Genomic DNA, 24,052 nt, shown 5'->3' with positions numbered 1-24,052 from the left:
TCATTAATGTGCAGCCACTGAGGTTCCCGAGCCGCAAGTTTGCAAAGAGGAACTCCATATTTGTGCCACCCACTTTTCCATATATTTCCTCCATGTACATTGTACCTTAAGGGGTAATACTGTCATCTGTGCAGGAATGATACAAACATTCGACAGATTTTTTGTTGATACAACATTATTCCCAAAGAATACATTACATATGGTCATATCTCAGGGAATACCGTTCATGTATTTGTAATGATAAAAGAAGTGTTCTGATTCAGGGTTTCAGATAAGGAGGAATGACTCAGGTGCAAAAGAGCAGTATATAATATATGAGTTTATATCATAGCTGGAGGTATGTGAGATCATTCTTGTGCTCCAGGCTGCCCCACCAGATACATGAGCCTCCTATTTATAGCTGTTTTCGCTCTATCTCCACTGATAGGAGCTGGATGCAGCTGAAGCATCTCATAGTCATTTGCGTGCCAAAGAAGCCTTTCGTAGAATGGATTAATATTGTTTTGATACGTGATTAAAGGAGATGTGATTCATGATCAGGCTTTTCTACCAAGCAACAATGAGAGACAGTGTTCACTCCAAAAGTATGAAGCTTTGTCAATAAAAATGTAATATAAAGAGACTGTTTTGCAAATGCAAAGGGGTACACCATTACAGACCATTTATTAGCCATGAGGAGTGCTTCTCAGGCCTGTTGATAATGTCTTCTGTGGCTCTGGAGGAGCTGTGTCCAGTCTGAGAAACCTCTCATCAGTTATCTCAGCTTGGGCTTGGAAACCCTAAATTCAGAGCCTGCATTACAAACTGGAGGTGTGGGGTTTAAGACATGGCGCTAGATAGGTAGGGTGTCACAAAAAATGCCATTGGTTACTCTGTGGGAAATGTTGGGTCCAGTGTTTTTGGATAGCTGGTACTAAAGGCCATCTCTGCCACTGCTGTATCAATTTTGACCATTCTTTTAAAAAAAAATCAGTGGTGGAAAGTGAGTAAGAACACAAAAGTACTGTACTGAAGTACAAATTTGAGGTACTTGTACTTTACTTGAGTAGTTCCATTTGATACCCCTTTATACTTCTACTCCACCACAGCTGAGATGGAAATAATGTACTTTTTACTACAGTACACTTATCTACTTGTATCTCTATAGTTACTTTATAAAAAGAGTTTTCATACAAAACATATGATGAACTTATAGCATATGGTGCATTTTCACACATGAAACAAGACAACAGTATGTAAAATACTTAAAATTAGCTTGATCTTGGCCAACTACAACAATAAAATGCTACTTACACATTAAAACATTAAAACTCACGGGGGGCATTTTTCAGAATTGAGTACTTTTACTTTTGATATGTACAATTTGCTAATAATACTTAATATAACTTTCCCAGAATCAGTTCAGGATAATTACTGTCCTCTAGTGGCCATTTTTGAGAAGGCAGCGTGATGACGTTTCAGCTGCGACACAACTTTCGACGCAGCTTTCAACAGCCATGCGCCAGATGCAACGTTGTTGTGGTCGGCTGCGTGATAAGTTGACTTTTACCGGGAAGTTAATGACGCTGAGGAGACTCTCCGCTAAAGTTTGACTTTCTAAAGTGCCGGAGGAAGAGGAGCGGAGGGCGGCGGTGAGTGCAGCGGCGGAGCAACGTGCTGGGCGGACCTTCTTTCTTCCTCCTTCTGTCTGACGGCTGTGAGTGTGACAGGACAAGGAGCACTGCCATGTAGTTGAGGCAGAAGAATGAGCGGGCAGCACACTCCAACAGAAGCGACAGACGACCACACGGTCCAGCAGGAAAATGAACTAGAAGCTCTCGCGTCCATCTTTGGAGATGATTTCCAGGATCTGCGGAACAAGGATCCGTGGAAGGTAGCTACAGATGTTAGCAGAGTGGCTTTAGTGAGCCGATGATGGGTGAAAGTTGACACATCACTATTATTTCCTGTAGATCACGCCCACCAATGCTGACTGTATTTGCAGGTTACCAGGCCTCCAGAGGTGCACCTCTGCCTGCGGCCCAACGGGCTGAACACTGGGGAGGAATGCTACGTGACTGTGGACTTGCAGGTCAAATGCCCTCCCACATACCCAGACGTGTGAGTTCTGACCCCTGACCTTTGCCATGTTTTCACTATGGACATTATTGCCACTGCACTGCAAGGTGTCCATACACATAGTGACCAGCTGCTCCTAATAAGTGACTTTAGTGATTATCTCTGTGATGAAGCTGTCTCCAAACACTGTCCTCAGTTCATAATGTATCTTGTGTAGTCTATAGTATACTTATTCATTATCTTATTCAACAATTTGTCAGAGAAACTCAATGTTGAGGATACCTGTATCTTATTCTAATGCTTTCAACCTCAAACTTCAATTCAATGTACACATTACATTATTACATTATTATCAGAAAACAGAAGCTATTAAAAACATGAGATATTTATCTGTATGTGTGACACTGCAGGATTTTCAGTTAGATTGTATCTTTCCTTTTCCTCTACAAATATTCACAATATTAATAATACAAAGATGATACAAACAGCATCTCTGAAGCAGTAAAATGGCACAGGTGATGTTAGCAGCATTGTCAAGTTTATTTCTTATTATTCATTCACGCCTAAAAACAGTTTCACACTCCCATGTTTCACCACAAGAAGTAAAGTACCACCCAGCTTTAGAGCCTTGCTTTCTCTCCTGTTTGTGAAACAGAGCTGTCTTGTGACACATCTGTTAAGTGTTATCTGATCTATAAATCCAACCTAATGTAATAACCATAACCAATATCCATGAAAACCTAAAAAAAAAAAGCAGATAAAGGGGGAAAAATATCACGTAATTATTGCAGACCAAAATGTATCTGCAGCAGCGATTATTGACAACTGTCATGTAACAACTGGCACTGAATGTCAGATTCAGTCTGATTCATAATCGTGTTCACTTTTTCTTTGACCACATAGTTCCAGATTTAAATCTACAGCTTGCCAGTTTTAGTCTGTTTTATTCAGGCAAAGTTCTTGTGCAGCTGCTTGGGTCAACATCTTGGCTGCATTAACAAACTGGAGGGCTGCAGGATGCACACATTTTGGACCTAATATCTGACCAATAGGAATAAGCTCAATTTTGCAAAAAACATACATGAACACAACAAATGATATACAGTATAGCTTTAAGGAAATGGGACAAGACCCGCTGCATATTTCTCTACTAGCAAAATGGTGGCTTTTAACATTCCAGGATAAGTGCCCCACCGCGTGCCTGATTGCAATCCAGGCAGAATCCAGTGTGTTATCTCCGTGTTTACTAGTGATCATGGAAACTTGTGTCTCATGGCACCGACAGGCCTCCGGAGCTGGAGCTGAAGAATGCCAAAGGTCTGTCAAATGAAAACCTCCAGCACCTTCAGAGTGAACTCACCAAGCTGGCAGCAGTACGATGTGGGGAGGTGAGGATGCACACACACACACACACACACACACACACACACACACACACACACACACACACAGATACAAGTATATATCCACAGACTACTTTTGACCTACCCACCTGTCCACCTAGGTGATGATTTACGAGCTGGCAGGCCATATCCAGGGCTTCCTGAGTGAGCACAACAAGCCTCCATCACGCTCCTTCCACGAGGAGATGCTGAAGAACCAGCAGAGACAGCAGGAGAAACGAGCCCAGGAGGAGCAGCAGAGGATGGACCAGATGCGCAAGCAGGAGGAGGACATGGTTAGGAAGAGAGACAAAAAGGCCATTCATGCTGGATTAGTTATAAATGTTTGGGGTTTTTTGCGCTCATGGCATTTCTAAGCGATTTGTCCGGCCCATTCATAAATCTTGAATTTTCTCTTGTGTGAGCAAAAACATTTATCTTGTCTTTTCTGTGCAATTTAAACTAAATCATCAGCACTACTGTGAATAAGAAGCAGAACATATTATATATAGTCAAGTCACCAGAAAGTCTATTCTTTAAGGAGCAGGAGCTCTAGTTGAACGGGATGTTGACTGAGGTGTTTTGCATTCTTGTAGGAAAAAGAGATCATGGCTGAAATCCAACGAAGAGAGGAGGAGAAACGAGAGGAGAAGAGAAGAAAGGAGATAGCCAAACAGGTTTCTGTTCTGCACTATTTCTACTCATTTCCATAGAAAAGCGCAGTTTATATTATAAAATCACAGGAACAAAAACTGTTCGGGTGTGATTGACCTTTTGTGTGGTGTTATATTCACAGGAGCGACTTGAGAGCATGGAGCAGCCAGTCCCTGCTAACTCCTCCCTGTTAGGGAAGAGCCCGCCCAGCCCGAGTGGGACTCCTCCTGAACTGACAGAAGCCAAGAAAGTAACTGCTGGTAACCGCCGTCGGACTACCTCAAATACACGCCACAGGTATGCAGCAAACCAGCTGACCACATTTACAAATACAATAAAATGCTTCTCATGTTAAGGAAGTATTGTCATAAATCTTAGAGTTGTATCTGTTTGCCCAGGCGTGAAACCGTTAATGAAGACAACCATCGCTCTCAAGAGCTCCTTCACTTCAACAGCAGCACTTTTGGAGAACTCGTCGTCCACAGAGGGAAAAGCTTAGGTGAGAGCTGTCTTGAGACGATGCAGCTAGTTCGGTGCAAAAGTCTCTTAATCCTCTCTAGTAAAGTTTGTGCCTTTGCTTCCTGTGTCCATGATTCTGACAGGTGGAAGCGAGAGACTCGGTCGGAACGTTTATTATGGATTTGAGGCAAACTCAGGAGACTTTGCTGTGATCTATGAGTGGTCGCTGCGCTGGAACAAGAAGATGGGCAAGTTCTTCACCAGCCAGGAGAAAGGAAAGATTGAGAACTGCAAAAAGCAGGCAAGTAGAGAAGGAAGTTCAGTTGTTATTATTAAGAATTTAGTGGTTAAATAATCTATTGACTTTTTATGAGCAGGAAAAATCCGAAAAATACCTCTGAAAGCCAAACCCTATATACTTGCTCTAAATTATCACAAATTACTACCTGTGCAGATCCATGGGGCAGAAAATGAGTTAAACTCCCTCCTGCGGCTGGATCACCCAAACCTGGTGCACTACACGGCGCTGAGCTCCATCGAGAAGGAGGACTGCATCGTGGTTAACCTGCTGGTGGAGCATGTGGCAGGCATCAACTTGAACCAAGGCCTGATCACCCATGGCCCAGTCCCTCTGGATAAACTGTGCCATTACACGGCCCAGCTGCTGGCCGCCCTCGACTACCTTCACTCCAACTCTGTGGTGCACAAACAGCTGGGGGCCTCAAGCGTGCTGGTGGACTCCGAGGGAAACGTTCGATTGACTGATTACAGCTTATCAAAGAGATTTGCTGATATCTGCAAAGAAGACATTTTTGAGCAAGCCCATGTTCGTTTCTCAGAGGACACAGCGATGCCGATGAAAATGGGCAAAAAAGGGGACGTGTGGAACTTGGGGCTGATGCTGCTGTCTCTGAGTCAGGGGAAGGAGGTGAAGGAGTATCCAGTGACCGTGCCAGCCAGCCTGCCTGCTGACCTCCAGGATTTCCTCCACAAGTATGTGTGTCTCAATTAATTGATTCATTATTTGATTTATTAAACATCAGAAAGCAGTGAAAAAGTCCAGCATAACATTCCAGAGCCCAAAGTCACGTCATCAAATGTCTTGTTTTGTCTGACTATCAGTCTAAAACCAAAAAAATATTCAATTTACTATAATGTAAGACCAAGACAAGCAGCAAATTCTCAAATTTAAGAACCTGGAACGTCTCGTTTGGCATTTTTGCTTGAAAAATGATTCAGTGATTGAAATAGTTGCCAGTTCACTTTCTTTTGATTGGACTAATTTCCATATACCGACACTGAAAAATCTAATGCCAGAAACTCAAGACTATACAGTACAGACACAAAGGGAAACCAGTGACTTCCTTGAAGGGATGAAAAACACTCTGTCAGAACTCTAAAACACTATGCTTTTGAAAATAGTTGGTTGTAATGTAAAGCATGTGTGATTTGTTGTAAATAGGCTAAAACACGCAAAAACACTGGTTTGGTCCTTTAGGTCCTGATGTTTTATAGGCTCTCTGTCTGTTTGCTTTGCTGGCTGTATAAAATGGTTTTACACACAGATTGTGGCGTAATAGAGACTAACTTTGCCAGTTTATTTAGATGATTCAGACTTTTTCTTTGTTTTTGATATATCCGCTTTGTGTTGTCAGCAGACCACCAGCACAATGTGGATCGGTACAGTAGATTGTTGTGCTTCATCACCAGAGATCGAACCGTCTGTTATCACTGCATGTGTCTTTGTCACAGGTGTTTGTGCCTGAATGATGCTGAACGCTGGACCACCCAGCAGCTTTTGGACCACTCCTTCCTCAAGCCTCCATCCCCTAAAAACCTGCCACAGTACCAGGATGCCAGCCCAGAAGGTGATAGACATATCCATGTACAACATGTAAATGCGGTGGACAAAATAATAGAAACACCGTTTGAAAATGCAGTACAACAAAACCACTAAGTACAATCTAAGTATCATAAAAATGAGTCAACAAACAAACAATTAAGTTGGAGGTTTCTATGGAAAAACTGAGGCATGTAAGTGTGGTAGTATTTATTATAGCTACAACTTATGATCAGTTAAATAATTTTTACTCTATAAAATGGCTGAAAATAGTGAAAAATGCACATCCAGATATTTCATAATATTTCCAAGCATCAGTTACTCACATTTTAGAAGGGAAGAAGAGTAAGTTTGGTAAGTAAGTTTTTTTCAGCACTGGTATTTATTGCAGGGTTATTGTATTATATTATATTACATTGGACGCATGTTTCCATTTTTCTGGTCAATGAGTGTCTATAGTGTAAACGTCATGTCATACTGTTGTGCATGTAATTAACAAAACAATAAGAAATGGATAAATGAGAAATTTCTCCGACAAGACAATCCAATAGTTGGTCACATTTTTGTCTTTTGTCGTCTCAGATCTCGCTGTGGACTTTGCATCATCGGTCCTCCCGCAGAGCCACATCCTCAATGCTCCATTCAGCTCCGGGGTGCAGAGGCAGTTTTCTCGCTACTTCAATGAGTTTGAGGAACTCCAGCTTCTTGGAAAGGGAGCCTTTGGTGCTGTAATTAAGGTAGGCTCTTTTTTCTTTCTTTCTTTTTTTTTTTTTTTTACACACTAGCTTTACTAACTTTACTTAACATTGTGTTTTGTCTCCTCCACTTTCCCTCTCCTGCACCTCCAGGTTCAGAATAAACTGGACGGCTGCTACTACGCTGTGAAGCGCATCCAGGTCAACCCAGCCAGTAAACAGTTCAGACGGATCAAAGGCGAGGTGACGCTGCTCTCGCGCCTCAACCATGAGAACATCGTCCGCTACTACAACGCGTGGATCGAGCGGCACGAGACGGCCTCGGCGGGGGTGCAGAACAACACTGACAGCTCTGAGCCTTGGAGCTCCGTCGACAAACCTACTCAGTGCAAAGAGCCTCCGCAGCGCCTCAACGAGCTGGGCCTCCCCGACGACGTGGAGGACATCGCGCCACCTCCAGCCCTGTCGAGCTCGGTGGAGTGGTCTACCTCCATCGAGAGGTCCTCCAGCGCAAAATGTAGCAGACACCAGTCAAGTGATGAAGAGGACGACGATGATGATGATGACGACGAAGAAGATGTGTTTGGTGCCTCTTTTTTGTAAGTGTTTTTTTTTTTAGTGGCAGTAAATCAAGCAAGACTTTCTCCTACACAAACACTTGAAACATGTTTTGTTTTGTTTTTTTGCTTTTAGGCCATCAGATAGTGACTCAAGGAGTGACATCATCTTTGACAATGGTGACGAAAGCACAGACGAGATCTCACTGGTTTGAATTTTTACACTTCATTCTTTATTCACTTGTTTGTCAATGTCAAGCGCAGTGGAACAAATGGATGGTGTCCCCTCTTGCAGGTTGAGCCAAGCAAAAGGCCAGTGATCGACGCAGCGGAGAGCACAGACTCAGACCGACCTCTCCTTATAGCGCATCGCTTGTACATACAAGTAAGCTTCACTGCCATGCTCCAGGTTTACCACTAGAGGGCTCTGCCGTACACCTAATGCACGTTTTCTATTCCTGACAGATGGAATACTGTGAAAAGAGCACCTTAAGGGACACGATAGATCACGGCCTGCACCAGGACCAGAATCGGTTATGGAGACTCTTCAGGGAAATATTGGATGGCCTCGCGTACATCCACCAGCAGGTGTTTACCTGTGTGTGTTTATGTGTTTGAGTTTTCACCCTCCTTTAAAGCTGATAAGCCATTACACTTAGGATCTAAGGATCACACTTAGAGATTTTTTATACTTATAATATCTAATGCTTTTGTGTGTTAATATATGTTAACAAGAAGGAAGCCATATTTTCAATTTCCCATGAGCGAGCAGATCTCTTGATCCATCCTCCTCTCTTCCAGGGCATGATTCACAGGGACTTGAAGCCTGTCAACATCTTCCTTGACTCGCAGGACCATGTGAAGATTGGAGACTTTGGCTTGGCCACAGACCATCCCGCTAATGTGGTAAGCAGTTAACAGCTTCATATTGAAACTGTGTCTTATTGCTTAGCTTAATGCATCTTTTGCATCTATATAACATGTACAACTCTGTACTTTATGGAGATGCTATTTATCTCTCCAAGGCTGCAGGCAAATATGAAGTGGAGGAGAGCGGCTCAGCAGTGATGACCAAACCAGACCCAACAGGTGCAGAGTTTGAAAACAGTTACAGTGTAACTCTGTTTTGTCCGATGTGCATGTTCTTCTCTGACACTTTGTGTTGCTTTTGCATTACTACTCTGCAGGTAACATGACAGGCATGGTTGGCACTGCCCTCTACGTCAGTCCGGAGGTTCAAGGAAACACCAAAGCCACCTACAACCAAGTAAGATTTCAGATTTCTGTTAAAATATCAGTTTAGTTTTAAGCTTGTGCAGTTGCCTCTATGTTGCCTTTGTTTGTCATTGTTAGTCAACCTCATTGCAAACCAAGTTTGCTGCTCTCCTGTGGTACAAGAGTTCCACCCCTGAGTTCACTGTCTGTTTCTGTCCTCAGAAAGTTGACCTGTTTAGTCTGGGCATCATCCTGTTTGAGATGTCCTACCGGCCCATGACCACGGGGGCCGAGCGCATCTCTGTGCTGAGCCAGCTGCGTGGGGTACGTCCATGCTCAGGACTGTGAGCAATCCGTGTAGGTAATTTGGGCTGGTGGGGCTTTGAAACTAGCTTGTAACTTACCTCATCTCTTTTCACGCTGCAGGAGCCCATCAGCTTCCCTGAGGACTTTACTGCGTATGAGCAAGGAACACAGGTGAGGATGCTGACGTGAGCACAGCATAGGATATGAATCTCCTGTGTGTTCTGAAGTCCAACAGAACGTCTCTCTGTGTCTCTTCTTTGTATCCGTCAGAGGAAAGTGATAGAGTGGCTGTTGAACCATGACCCGGCCCTGCGGCCCACCACCCAGGAGCTGCTGAAGAGTGAACTGCTGCCCCCGCCGCAGTTGGAAGAGTCAGAGCTGCATGAGGTGCTGCAGCACACCATGGCCAATATCAACGGCAAGGCCTACCGCACCATGGTGGGCCAGCTGTTCGCCCAGAACACCTCTCCAGTCATGGATTACACCTACGACATAGACCTGCACAAGGTATGGCTACTGCTCCAGTTGACCTTGTCTTTGTTTTTTGTTTTTTTGCATTGTACCAGTTCTGTGGTGGACTCTACATATATAATATTAGATATAATATTAGACATACTTTACACAAGACCAGAGGGAAGGTCATGTGTCTGACGTTTGGAAATGTGGGTCATTTATTTAATGTGCAGTTGTACTTAAAGATGAGTGCTTTTTTTCATTTATTCTGATGAGAAAAGTATGAAAGACTTCCATGTATTTAGGATATGAGGTGAATGTAAGTAAGCCATGGTAAAAAAGGCAGTTTATGTACTTTGCAAGTAGTTCCCTTCTCTACCTGAAGATGTCACCGCAGACATATGAATGGCTGCACCGACCACTCGCTTCACTCATCTGGTCCATATAACCGACCAGCAGAAGGCCTGTTAGTGCTTAATCGATGTCCCCTGATCCCTAACAGAGGCTGTTTGTTTGGTCTCCCTTCAGGGCAGCTTCAGCTTCAGCAGTGCCAAATTGCAGCAGTATGTGCATGAAACAATCACCAGGATCTTCAAGAAGCATGGTGAGTACACTACACTTGTTTGTTGCGCGAGTGTGCGTGTGAACATGAGCCTTGTTTGACTCTCCACTGTGAACCACTTGGACTCCTGACCCGCTGTAAGCCCGTTTTAGGGAGCCCAACATCTGCTCCAGTGAGTGGTGGCTAAACAATAAGCGCACTGTTGGGCAGCGCAGATTCCGTGCAGGTGCTAGTGTTATTCTTTTGTGCACACTGCTGATGATGTCCAGCTGTACTTATTTGTTTATGCTCAGTTTGTATCTGCTCACATGCATCAGCTCTTTTAGGGTGAGGGTTATGTTGTTTTATGCAGATGTTGCAGCAATACGTGATGTTTGTTTTCAGGTGCGGTGCGTCTCCAGACACCGCTGCTCCTCCCCAGAAACAGGAAGCTGTATGAGGGCAGCGAGCTGGCCTGCTTCATGGACCACAGTGGAATGCTGGTTACACTGCCCTATGACCTTCGCGTGAGCCCAACACACGCACACACACATAACACACGCGCAGATGTGCATGTCCGTGCTTGCATGCAAACACTAATTATATAACCATTTGCATCAGCACACACACACACACACACACACACACACACACACACACACACACACACACACACACGTAGTGTGAGGCTGCAATCAGCAGCCGCCTTAAGATCCTGCTACCTCAGGAAACCCTGAGGAATAAATGGTTGTTTCCACACTGTGATTGATTACAGCCTGGTATGCACTGACTTCACTGTCATTATACAAGAGCACTCAACGTCTCAACTCTCTGTTTACTTTAGATGGCGTTTGCAAGATTCATCGCTCGCAATAATATAACACATCTGAAGAGGTAAAGTTAAATGATTTAACATTAACATTTTCATGTCAAAGATCCTTTGTTATAATAACATTAATGGTCATTGTTAGCTAAAAGCAGCAAACTAAATCGCACTGACTCACTGTCTCATATACTAGGAAACTGTGTACAGCTGTGCATACAGTTTATTTTTTTCATTTGACCTAAAAGGCCTTTTACCTTTTTGTAGTTAGAATTGTGAGTGTGATATACTCGATTATCTAACAAAAATACAATGAAGGTTCATTGTATTTCAAATCACCACCAAGTAAAACAGTTTTGCTCATTCTGCCCTATCACCAGAAGGCCTGCTGCTTTTGAGTTCACAAAAGCTGACAGTCTCTGTTTCTCTTAATCTTCCTCAAGGTATAGCATTGAACGCGTGTTCCGCCCCAGGAAGCTGGATCGGGCGCACCCAAGGGAGCTTCTGGAGTGTGCCTTCGACATCATCACACCCGTCACCAACAGCCTGCTCCCTGACGCAGAGGCCATTTATACCATCTCTGAAATAGTCCAGGAATTCCCCGTTCTTCAGGTCATACACATGGACTCTCTGTACTTTAAAGGGTGCCTCCTCTAGATTCACACTCAGACTGAGCAGTTTATTGATGGGCTGGATGCATCATTGTTCTTTATTTTCCTACGGATGCCATCATCGCAACTAGTCCAGTTGTTGTTTTTTCCTTTTTGACTTCCCACTCACATTCCTAACATACCAAAGTATGTGTAAGCCTGAGAGATTTACACTGGATTTGTTATTTACATAGTAAATCTGTGTGCGCAGTTCTGTCCACTTCCTTCCCTGCCTCCCAGTACAATCCATTTCCTGTCTACACATCCCAGCGCTGCATCAGTCTCCAGTCGCAGCTCTCCTTGTGTGTTTCACGAACCCAGTCAACTCAGGGTTTGGCCTCTGGTTCATCCCTCATAGATCCTGTTTCTAATCCTCTCCACTGCCCAGCTCTCTTTTGTGAAAGCTTTTAAGAATATGTGAGTCAGACAGAATGAGAGGGCAGCCGGACACAACAGTCATTATTCACTGAGGCGCTCGTTGTACAGTAGTGCTCTTGCTTTTGACTGTAATTGCAGCTGAGAGGGTTAAAGGTGTGTTTGCGTGTGTTTTTTGTGGCCGCAGGAAAGGAACTATAACATTTACCTGAACCACACCAGCTTGTTGAAGGCCATCCTGCTCCACAGCGGAGTCCCTGAGGACAAACTGAGCCAGGCCTCCAGCATACTGTGTGACGCCATGGTTAGTGCAGGTCACACATGCATCACAGATGTTATCCACATCGCGTGTCTGTTACTGATATGCTGGTGTAAACATATATAGTAGTGTTCTTTCAACACATAGCAGTATTTCTATGTGCCTTTTTCTTCTGTATTTGATCCAGAGCGAAAAGCTGACCAAACGTGAGGTGGAGGCAAAGTTCTGCAACTTTTCACTGTCGACCAACAGCGTAAGTGTCCACTGGGTGCACAGACCTTCTGCAAAAAGAATCAGTCCTTCAGCAGCTAATTTGCTCTCACTCGTAAACACTGAGATCCCACCTGATCTTCTTCTGCGTCCAGTTGCAGACGCTGTACAAGTACATAGAGCAAAAGGGGGATCTGCAGGAACTGGTCCCACTGTTGACATCACTCACCAAACAGAAGACCGCCGTCACCCAGCTGGCCAAGCAGGGCCTTAAGGACCTGGAGGAGCTCACGGTGCTGCTGCGTAGGCTGGGAGTTAAACTGCAGGTGATTTGGATTATTGATAAATGAATGTTGAAAGAAGTGTATGTTTTCTCCCCTTTTTAACGCAGATGTATCCTCTCTGTAGGTGGTTGTTAACTTAGGCTTAGTGTACAAGGTGCAACATCACTCTGGGGTCATCTTCCAGTTTGTGGCTTTTATCAGGAAACGCAAGCGGACTGTACCGGATATAGTTGCCGCTGGAGGACGCTATGACCACTTGGTAGGTTTTACCGCTGTTCATCCGTTTACTTTGTCATGACTCTGCAGCTATGGTGTGGCCAAAAGTCTTCATTCCACATATGCATGTGTGTGCACCATATTCTTTCCCTCTCAAATATAGCTCCTCTATCTGTATTTCATTAATTCCATATGATGCAGCGTTGGTGATGCAGTCTACGTGGTATCTTTATGTGGTTTCCTTTCTGTGCTGCTAGATCCTGGAGTTTCGAGGGCCAGCTTCCACAGTGCCGGTGCCCTCTGCAGTGGGGGCCAGTGTGGCCCTGGACAAAGTCTGTGCTGCTATGGCCAACATGGAGGAGCCAGTGAGAGACACACACACACACACACACACACACACACTGGGATCTGACATTCCTAATTATTGTAATGAAGGAGCAGCAGACAGAGCTACATATTAAATGATGCCTTATTATAGCAGGCGGCCGCCACACAGACACTTTTAGAAACACGTTAATAACTATGATCACTGTGACTCTTGACGCCGTGGAGTTATTTTTGGAGGTGCATCATTTTCTATATTTCAGATTCAGAATATGAAATGCCCAGAAAACTGCATGTGAGCATTGAAATTACTCATTTATTGCAAACAAGTTATTTTACTACAGTTCACTGTATCTTTCAGTATTTGACAGTTTTTTTTTTTACATTCTCTGTTTTTTCTCTGTTCCAGCCGTCAGTGAGCTCCTGCGATGCGCTGGTGGTCCCAGTAGGACATTCTTCAATGTCCAGAGCCATCAATGTTGTCCAGAAGCTGTGGAGCACCGGCGTCTCTGCAGATATCGCCTATGACGTCTCGCAGGTTAGCGGCCTGCCTGATGTCAAGCCAGTTTTTAATTTTAAGGTTTTCTTGTAAACAAAGTTATGTTTACATTCTTTGTTATTCACCAAAATGCATTGTGTGTATCCTTGAGGTCTTACAGTAGTGCTAAATGCATTTTCCTCCTCTTCAGAGCCAATTTTGAAACCTGCGTCAATGTTTGCTTTCTAGCATTCGTCTACCTCCCTACCTCCCTACCTCCGCTGATGCAGCATTTCTTTTTTCTTCCTACCACGTGTGCACGTAAAAATATTACACCATAGCGCTTCTAGTGGTTGAAAACTCCACATGGTACCTTTTAAGTTGGTTCAATGAAATGCCTTCAGAACACACACTTTTCCTGTAATTATAAATGACTGTCATGACATTTTTTCATGACAAGTTCATCATGAGAACTAAATATGTCATAAAGGCTTGTAAGGTTCCCACATGTTTTAAATGTATTTTCAAGAAAATGTATATTTCTGATTGGCTGAAAGATGGTTCTGCATTTGTGGTGGAGAAAGAATATTTGAAACTATCAAGAAGTACAGATCATCAACGTGTATAAGCAATAATAGTAGTAAAAATAATGACTACGACTACTCAAGCCAGAGCTATTAAGGCCCAAGCCTAAATATTTCTCAGCTAAAGGAAGCAGAGTTCCCTTCTCAGTCAGTCACTCCCTTACTGTTGCTTCCGGACCTACAAAAGGAAGAAATCTGCAGAGAGGACGTAGGTAGAGCAGCACTGTGCACATAGTAGTTCAGGCAGAAGGATTTCATCGAGTCTGTGTTCATACACTTATAATTATGTAACTGCGCCCTCATGTTTGTTGTTTGTCTAAACTCGACCACATTTTTGACTTTGGTTGATTTAGTGAGCGCCCCCCTGTCCCTCTTGTCCTGTATTAACTCCATCCCGCCTACAGAGGGCAACACCTGACTTCCGTTCTTGAGGAAAATTCCCCTCATCTGTCGGCAGCAGACTTATCGTGACAGTATCAGAAATAGTAAACATCCCAGACAATGAGCTGCACTTTGCGGTTGCATTTGAAAGAGGCTCCCAGGCCTTATTGGGACAATACGGCGAGGAGTCCTTTCTGCAGTAATTGACTCAGTCATCTGTTAGACAAGCTTCCAATAAAGTTTTTTTGATTTGCTCTTGGTTATGGAAACTTGTACTGTGATTGGAGAACAGCCAAGCTGAGATCAGTCCCTTCAAAGTAAAGTTATTTATCTTCTGGTCCAAAACTCCTCATGCCATGCCTCTGTCACATTCTCAGTCTTGTGTTTGTGTGTTGGTGTAAACGCCCTCCCTGGCATATTGTCGTTTAGTTTCCTCCTTTACCCTTTATGACCTATTGTTGTTTTAACTTTCCACTTCTGCAGTGGACAAGTGTTTGCTTTAATGGTCCACATTGTCTTTTGTACTGGCACAGGACTTAAGTGATTGGCCACCTTCTGTTCCTCTGAGGCCTTAGAAGCAATTAGGACAGGTTGGGTTTGGCTGAAATCAAGCGGCACTATGCCCAAATTGTAAAGTGTGTGTGTGTGTGTGTGTGTGTGTGTGTGTGTGTGTGTGTGTGTGTGTGTGTGTGTGTGTGTGTGTGTGTGTGTGTGTGTGTGTGTGTGTGTGTGTGTGTGTGTGTGTGTGTGTGTGTGTGTGTGTGTGCTGATTATGTATGCAGGCGGTGCCTTGACCGATGGTGAGAACACCTTGTTCGGACCTCCTCACCCATCACTCCCCCTCGCTAGACTTTTGTTAACACCTTTCACATGCTGGCCTTTTAACAGGCCTCAATCTGCAGCTTTAATTCATCCTCAGGAGACAGTTCCAGTCTTTTAGCTTTTATTAGCCAAATATGGCAAACCCCCTCCACATGCAGTCTGCTTAGGCATATGGCCCGGAGCTGCCCCCCGGCTGGCCTCCAGCCGATGGCTTACCTTTGACTTAATTTGTTCTGTCGATGAGAAAGTTGCAAGTAAAGAGGAAGTTTTAGTGCTTGTATGATGATGAGGTGAAGCGACACACACACACATATACACACACACACACACACACACACTTGTGTTACACAGGAGGGTTTGTTCTGCACCACTGTTAGCTGGTCTAGAAGAGCAGCCAGATGAAACTCTCTGGCTGAAGTTGATTAGAATAAATTGGGCTGATACAAACATACACACACATACACACCGTCAGGGTTGAATGCAATACCTGAATACACGTTGGTTTTGGTTGTGAGTCCCGGCTCAGTGCACACTCTTCCCGTTCCAAGCAAAACTCTACTTAAACTGACTGACTGCCGCTGTAGAAGTGTTCCTCAGTGTTCCCCCCTAGAATTAGCTCTCAACATTTTCCAACCTTACTGCTTTAGCCGAGTGGAATCTTAGCCATGCCCTTTCTTTTCTCTTCCAGCACCCACATCAGCGTGAAATGGGCAGCTATGATGCTTTAATTATAAAATTCCTGTAATGTTGTCAAACTTGACTCCTGATTTGTTTAGTAATTAATGGAAGAAAACACTCTGTAAAACTTGCTGCTTTCAGCAGTCTGCAGTTTTCAGAGCCACGTTCAGTAAACACCTCCCTCTAAACTCAAGCCACACAGGCCCTCTGGCCAGCATCCTCCTGCCCCAACAGTGAAACATGGGGAAACCATCAAGCCAGTGCAACAAGAAATCTAGCTGTGAATGGTTCACGTGTGCAGTATGTTGTGAAAATGAATGTTCTTATATGCATGTCTAGTTAAGCTGAGTTTCACACTTTAGCGAGCCATTACTCACATTGTGTGATTAATTCATTCATTATTTTATCATTTTGTGTGTTAAGTCTCAGGAGACGCTGTTGGAGCACTGCAGACTCGCCGGCATCAACTGCATGGCTCTGGTCTCTGACAAGGAGGGGAACTATGTGAAGGTAAACCAGCCTTACAGCGCAGCAGTATTTTCCAATCTCAGTTTGAAATCCATTGACACCTGAAGTCTAATTTGCATACACTACAAATTAAACTACTTTTCTGTGAGTAGTGTTGCAGATCATGTTGCTGTTTTAATAAGAGAGAATTATGGGAAGGTTGTACACAGCAGCACATGTTAGAGTCATTTTCTGTCTTCAGGTCAAGTCCTTTGAGAAGGACAGACAGTCTGAGAAGCGGATTCCTGAGTCAGACTTGGTGGACCACATCATTCAGAAATGTCGGACCAAATTCTTTGAGGAAAGAAACATCAGGTAAAGACATTTTGGTTTAATGCACTGCTCACGTCCTAGTGATGTAAGAGGGTTGTTCTTATATACTGTTGTTCTTGTGTGTTCCTGCAGAGAAATCTCTGAAAGCATGTCTCTTCAGAACCCGAAAGGATCACTGCTCAACACCACAGGTACTGTGTTCATCCTAGTCTGATCAACACTTACTCTTTACAGTCAGCCTCTATATGCAGCTCAAACTGTACATTTATAACCTTAAAGTCGTTGCAGCATGAAACAGTCACACCTCTGTTTTCATACAGCCGTGCTTTGAGCTGCATGCAATAAAAGTGTTAAATTATGAAACAGAACATGGTGATCAATGTGGGACTGAAAAGTATTACTGATCATACAGTTTAACTGATTTGTTACCCAGAGTGACGTACAGTTAGTGCGGTAGAAGCATAAGTGTTAAATTTCACACCGCTTCTGGCGTGCATACAGGTAGCCAACAAACTGTCCTAATTAAACTGAGTAACAGATCAACAGAGGCAGTTTCCACTGTCGTCTCACTGGAATGTGTAAATGTGAGATCAAGGTGTGATCAACTGTTGAATATTGCAAATTTAAGCCGTATACTTGGATAAAATGTGGAAATGGTCCATATTCTATCTCCAGGTTCTTCAGAACAGCATGGGAGCAGCAGCGTCATGAACATGAATGTGAATGTCATCAGCCCAGAAAAAGTTTCTGCCAGTGCTAGACGACGCTATGAGACTCAGGTTTGTGATGCAACACTGGCGTTTGTATCTGTACCCTTCAGTGTCTTTTTTGGTGAAAGAGCCCACTTAAGTGCAGCTGTTGACTGAAAATGGAATTTAAACTGAAGTAGTTTGTTTATTTTGGATATGAAGAGAGGTTGTCTCCTCATACCTGCACTCTTCTTTACTGGAAACCACAAAAGGAAAGCTGTGATGCAGGATATACAGTATTTGCACAAGTGCGCAATGTGCAGTAGACAAATATGGACATTGGATTGAAACTGAAAATGTGCAGATAATTAATATTCCAGCACTTGGATCATGATGGGGACATCCCGTCGTTCTAAAGCAAACCATGTTCACCCATTCATATGAAAGCTGAACAGTGTCATACCCATGAAAACACCTTGTTTAGGAGCAAGTTCTTGCTGCCAGGTCTCTACTAACGTTGACCCACACCAACAGTAAACATGATTTTTTCCAGGTCCTTACTATGAAATTAGTAGAACTCTCATTTTGAGAAACATTCGAGTATTTGTCATTAAGAAAGTCGTGCCTGTAACTGTAGGCCAGGCTTGTTTGCTTATAAAATGATTGCATGTCAAGATGCTTTTTTTCCTGCTAGTTCATTTTGATCATGGGAACAACTATTATTTTCTTCCACCCTTTATTTCTTTCTTTCTTAATTTGTTTCTCTCTCTTTCTCGCAGATCCAAACCAGATTACAGAATCTTGGTAGCAATTTGCAGAACAGGAGCAATGACATTGAGGTTCTGGCAGTAAGTCTTTTGTTTGTTTATCCCTGCTCTCCCACTTTATCTCTTGAATTCATGTGTGAAATCACAGAGCGAGGAGAGCGCCTTTGATAGCTAAAACAGCAAACATGACTGGAAGCAGACCTTTTATAGTGATTTGCCTTGCGCTAAAATCCCCTGCTGGAGGTAAGATGGCTGTGAATCCATTCCAGTCGCTACAGAACAATGAACACTAAACAGAAGGCAGTGAGCGTGTCATTTCGGTGGATGTAAATGGCTGCCATATTGAGTTTATTTGTGGTTGTGTTGTAGATTTATGGCCAGATATTCTCAAAGTAAATCAGTCCTGCTTGTCTTCTTTCCCACGTCGCAGCATATTCCAAATACATTTGTCATCCCTGTTGGGGTCTGGATTGCATCAGTGACGCAACTGTAAATACAAGTTATTGAAACATAACCAGCATAATCACCTTTATTCCGGTTGCACAAGCCTGTAAGTACGTTGTTACATGTCAGCAGCCTACTTGTCTATCAGTCAGACTGGAACACAACAGTACTCATTTTCCAATGATAAACCCAGGAGGCCATTAGCCCCTTCCTGTAAAAGGGACCTGGAGTGCTTTCAGGCCTGGCAAGAGCATTGTGAAAGTGGAATTATAAGTAATTTACTGATGTTGGAGTGGACTGGATTATCTTGTGTTGAGAGAATTATGCAACCTCTCGGGCAGCGGGTGCAACCGTTGATATTTTTAGCTGGATTATAAATACAAACATTGACAGCACAAGTGGCCACTTCCTATCAAAAACATGTAATATGTTGTGTTCTGTGGAACATGAGATAAGGCTCCATTGTGTTTTGTAACCCCTGCTTGTTTTATGTCCCACAGGTGGACCTGCTGAAGGAAACGCTGGTCAACTTCCTGTCTCTGGAGGTTGGTTCCATGCTGGCCTCATCAAGATCATTGCAGAGTTAATAAAAGGCTGCATCGTAATGAAGGGTGGGAGGGGAGGTGGGAAGTGGAAAGAACGGCCAATAGAGGTCAAGATCCTAGACAGGAAGAGGGGATCCCGTCTCCTTCCTTAGAGTCCTGTCTGATGAGGAGTGGAGTGAGGGAACACCCCTGCTTTTTCTACAGCCAGGGAGATCTGCAAAAGAGTCGAACTTGCACTCCTTTAACAAGGCTCAGACACATACTACAGTTAACAAAACGCATACTTGAGAGGTGTTAATATTCGCATTCCAAACTCCTGACCAAGGCTGCACTCATAAAAACTTGGGCTCCTAAGAGCAGTGGTTTAAAAAAAAGACTTTAATTATATTGTGCTAAGAAACACGAAGAAAGCTGAAACATGCTCTTAACACCACTGTTATATAAGCAAAAGCCTCCACTCCATAAATGAATGGGCCACCTATACAGTCGGCCGCTCGCAGCACGTGTCAAAGAAAACATTTAATGTATAAAATGCGTGACAATACACAGTGGGTGCGGCCAGGCGTGCAGGAAAGGCCTGTTTTAAATATGGCAAATTACCCCAAGTCACACAAGGAACCAAGGAAATCTATAGCCCAGTGTAGCTTTGTACCTTTACTGCCCCACTGCAGTTGACATGCAAAAATATACTCCACGGCTGCAGATGAAAAAGCCCATTTATTTCTCCAAAATGCTGTGTACTTTTAACAAAACATGAAAAAAATCACACCTTGTGAGGCTTTGTGTTGGATAGTCTCTGCAATATTTGACAGTAAAACTAATCTGTACCAGGCTTTGTTTGATGTCAGTGAGCTTTGTCACGCTCTCACTCTTTCCCATGTTGTTGCTTTAACCCCTGCTCTTTCTCTTTCTTTCCAGTTTGATAGCGAAGAGCAGTTCAACAGCAGCGTGAAGACTCTGTTGTCTCGTCACCCCAAGCAGCGCTACCTGAAGTCCATCTGCGATGAGATCCACCATTTCAAAATCACAAAAAGGTGCGTTTGGGTGCGTTGGGTGCAGTACTGTGCTTAAGTACAACTTTGAGGTGCTTTGCTTGAGCATTTCCATTTTTTTTGCTACTTTATACTTCTACTCCACTACATATCAGAGGCATATATTTTTACTCCACTACATTTATCTGGTTATACCTTTAGATACTAGCTACTTGATTCAGGTTAATAATACAAAATATAATCAACAAATGTATTATGATGTAATATTATAGATTACACACAGCTCAGCCTCTGACCAAACCACTCTCCTCTCCACTATTGTGGATTTTAATGAATGAAAGCAATTATTTGAATAAATAAATAATATTTAAATGAATGTGGAAAAATCTGGCGATTAGAAAAGATTTTAAGGAATGCAGAAGAGAAAGGATAAGAATCAAAAGTCACTTCTAAAACACTGTCAAAACTCTTTAGTTTAAAAACTCCATTTTCACATGTATGGCCTTGTCTTCAGTGTTTTTTAACTTTCCCCCCATCAAAAGTAAAGAAACAGCCGGATCTTGATACTGTATAGACATTTTCTGAACACACAGTTGTAGACGTATTGACTCAGCGGGAGCCCTTGTGGAAGATGAACCAGAGACCCCACGGCCTCACCTCTCTGCTTACCCCCACATGTTTCCATCCTCTACTGACTTGTTATTTGTATTAAGATGAAACCTGAGGCAAACAGTGGAATATATTAAAGACCACTTAAAAAGGGCAAAAAAAGGCAGGCTTCCTTTTACGGGGCAGCTGCCACTCCAAAGCTCCGACCGAGCCCACAAGTCCAGGTGTAGCAGTGACAGTCCTTCAAAGGGAGCTGTTAGACGGATAAGTACTGCCTTGCAGAACTTCAAATCCTCAGCTGATCCCATTTCCTGAGGTGAAATCTGGAGAAGGATTAGCCTTGTTTGGTCTTCTGATGTCTGTCTCTTAACACCCAAGTTGATTGACACTGAGATTGCAACACGGGGGGGCGGGTTAACTTCATCCATTACCGTAGTTGTAGATGGAGTGGTTAATATTCGCAAGCCTCCCAGCAGAACATTTCAAAGCCCAGGCTAAATCCTCTAGTGTTTGAGCTCCTAGTGTTGTGGCGTTTGTGAATGCCCATAGAGAGCAAACCCTGTGAGGTTCAGCAGATTTTCTCTTTCATGAATGAGATGGTAACAAAAAAAAAAATCAAAGCTTCTCTTTCTGGCTTCCCGTCCGCCTCTCCAGAGCAGTTGGTTTTCATTTCCTGTCTCTGCTGTGTGTTTGATTTGCCATTTAAGGGAAGAAAGTCTACTGATAAATGAGCGTCACACAGGCAACAATGGATATATTCAGCATGTGTTTTTATGTGTTTGTTTAGTTGTTTTCACCGAATGTGGGGCACAGGCAACTGAGGCCAGATGAATGGGCTAAAGGGCTCATGCAGTCACCTGGCCGCAGGGAGACCATAAACTAAACTTATCCCGAGGGCTTCAAAGTCACTGAGCTTTCCTTTCAGCCAAAATTACTGTGGAAAAGACCTGTATGTACGGCCTGTTTCTGCAATGCAATTTAACACGTCTGCAGCCATGCTAGCAGCTCTGTGAGGCTGTACACAGTGGTGCTTTGAGCTAAATGCTAAATGTCAGCATGCTAACATGTTGATGTTAAGCAGGTATACATGTTCACCATCGTAGTTTAGTGTGTTAGTGTGCTAACATTTGCTAATCAGCACTAAACATAAAGTAGCTGAGGCTGATGGGAATGTCAGTAGTTTAGCAGGTATTTGGTCATAAAAAGTATCGGACACATTGAAATTTTGACCTGATGATGGCGCTAAATGAAAAGTTAAGATCTTGGCAGGGTTGAATCCTTTGTTATTTCAACAGGACTGACCTCTTAAACTAGAGAAATCTTAAGATCTTGGAAACCCTCCCAGCTGAATTTCATTGTCCTGATTTTGAGGTGTCGCGTTTGGACGTTCTCCATAATGTTTTTAATATTCTTTTGAACCTTATAACTGACAGATGTTGTCCTCTTACAGGGTGGCTGTGGTGGTCTTGTACAGCTACAAGGACGACTACTACAAGATCCTTCTCTGAAAACCAGAGGGGGTTCCGCTGGCCTGGGAGTAGGCTCAGACCCCCAGAGACTATTATCATCCTGGGACCCACAGAATCTGCTTCAAGACTGACAGATTCATACCTTTTCGCGAGAGCCCAAAAGACAAATCATTATTATTTATTTTTATTTTTTTTACCATGTTCAATGGTAATTCAGCTATTTGACCCAAAATCCATAACTTTCCTAAAACCTTCCAGTGTTTTGTGGTCTTTCTCAAACAAACGTGGACAAGATGTTCACTGGACTTTGTTGCCTTAATAGAACTACAGAAGTTGAAAGAGAAAGGGCTACTGAAGATTATGTGTCATAATTGCAACAATTTTACATTTCGAATTAGCAACAAGATGGAAAGTAGGAATAAATCTCTTTTTCCCACATGGAGCTGTGGTTTTGGGTCTGTTTTCAGTGCATGTGAGTATAACACAGCCATTCCCGAATTCCTTCATTCCTGAAGATTGGTGATTAACAATCTGAATAATGAGTATTACCTCATAAGCTAATGCTTATCCTTACTGTAACTGATGCTTATGAATCCAGTTATTGCTCAGTTGAGACAAAAGTTGGGAATGTTTGGAAAGTTAAAAATATCTTAAGTCAAATAGAGCTGCTTTTGTGTTGCCGTATTTGACGTGTTCAAGGCCTGGGAAACTGAGCTTTATGTTTGCTTTATTGATCCTTCCGTAGAAGCTTCCTCTCCTTGAAGTTTAAGAGCAAACTTTGTCGAACAAGTCAAAACAACAGCCCGGTCTGCACTGAGGATTATCCAGGTTTCCAGGCCTGGCCTGCACGTCTTTGTGTTTTTCAGTGTTTTATTAGCCCTCTGGATAGATGAGAGGCCTACTTGCTCTTCGCTAGTACTTAAATCTCAGAGGACCCCCCCCCCCCACGCTCCTCCTCCCTCAGAAACAACCTACCACCACTAAACACATCTGCAAGTGCTACCAAGATAAGAGAACAGCCATAGTAAGCGAGGGAAAACGGATCAGATTTAAAGCAACTAAGAGAATACAAATTCCCATTTGGAGCAGAACTCCAGGACCAGATGTGCATGAGCCTGCAAATCTGCGAGTGAAGTAAAAACCACTAACGGATACCATCTTGGATGACATCAGTGCACTTTAGGGAACTGTTCCTCCAACTCAAGTTTAAGCATGATCAGTGCGGGCCACTTTGGTTCACACATTTATTTTTCAAAATAAGTGTAAATGTTACAGTTCATCATCTAGGAAACATATTTACAGGGTTTGCAACAGAGAAATAAATAAGGTTGTATAGAATATAGCAGATAGAAATGGTAAATAGTCTACAATGTACAGCAGCTTTGGCTACCAAAAGTTCATTTCTCAAAAAAAAAAAAAAAATCTCAAACTATAGTATTAATAAATAAAGCTATGTGAAAAAATAAATAAGGTACTCTTCTGTCCTACTAATTTAAACTACTTTTTTTTTTTT

At 43.1% G+C, this 24,052-nt stretch overlaps 1 protein-coding gene across 1 annotated transcript; it reads left to right on the top strand.

Moving 5' to 3' along the window:
• The first annotated feature begins 1,600 nt into the window (after nt 1-1,600).
• Nucleotides 1,601-22,981, top strand: eif2ak4 (eukaryotic translation initiation factor 2 alpha kinase 4). The gene is made up of 39 exons (XM_070920001.1): nt 1,601-1,873; nt 1,985-2,100; nt 3,344-3,446; nt 3,563-3,736; nt 4,037-4,117; nt 4,237-4,391; nt 4,493-4,593; nt 4,697-4,854; nt 5,008-5,546; nt 6,306-6,421; nt 6,976-7,130; nt 7,242-7,687; nt 7,782-7,854; nt 7,941-8,030; nt 8,111-8,233; nt 8,447-8,551; nt 8,671-8,734; nt 8,833-8,912; nt 9,083-9,184; nt 9,287-9,337; nt 9,437-9,673; nt 10,148-10,223; nt 10,566-10,687; nt 11,005-11,054; nt 11,427-11,595; nt 12,196-12,312; nt 12,455-12,520; nt 12,633-12,803; nt 12,886-13,020; nt 13,235-13,342; nt 13,711-13,839; nt 16,668-16,754; nt 16,954-17,066; nt 17,157-17,215; nt 17,700-17,803; nt 18,493-18,561; nt 19,425-19,469; nt 20,388-20,503; nt 22,521-22,981. The coding sequence occupies exons 1-39, from the start codon at nt 1,745-1,747 to the stop codon at nt 22,576-22,578; spliced, it is 4,992 nt and encodes a 1,663-aa protein (XP_070776102.1). The 5' UTR covers nt 1,601-1,744; the 3' UTR covers nt 22,579-22,981.
• Nucleotides 22,982-24,052: the final 1,071 nt, after the last annotated feature.

The sequence above is a fragment of the Enoplosus armatus genome, chromosome 15 (assembly GCF_043641665.1).
Source record: "Enoplosus armatus isolate fEnoArm2 chromosome 15, fEnoArm2.hap1, whole genome shotgun sequence".
Lineage (NCBI taxonomy): Eukaryota > Metazoa > Chordata > Actinopteri > Centrarchiformes > Enoplosidae > Enoplosus > Enoplosus armatus.
Note: the sequence above shows the minus strand (reverse complement) of the source record. Positions and strands in the feature narration are given on the sequence as shown.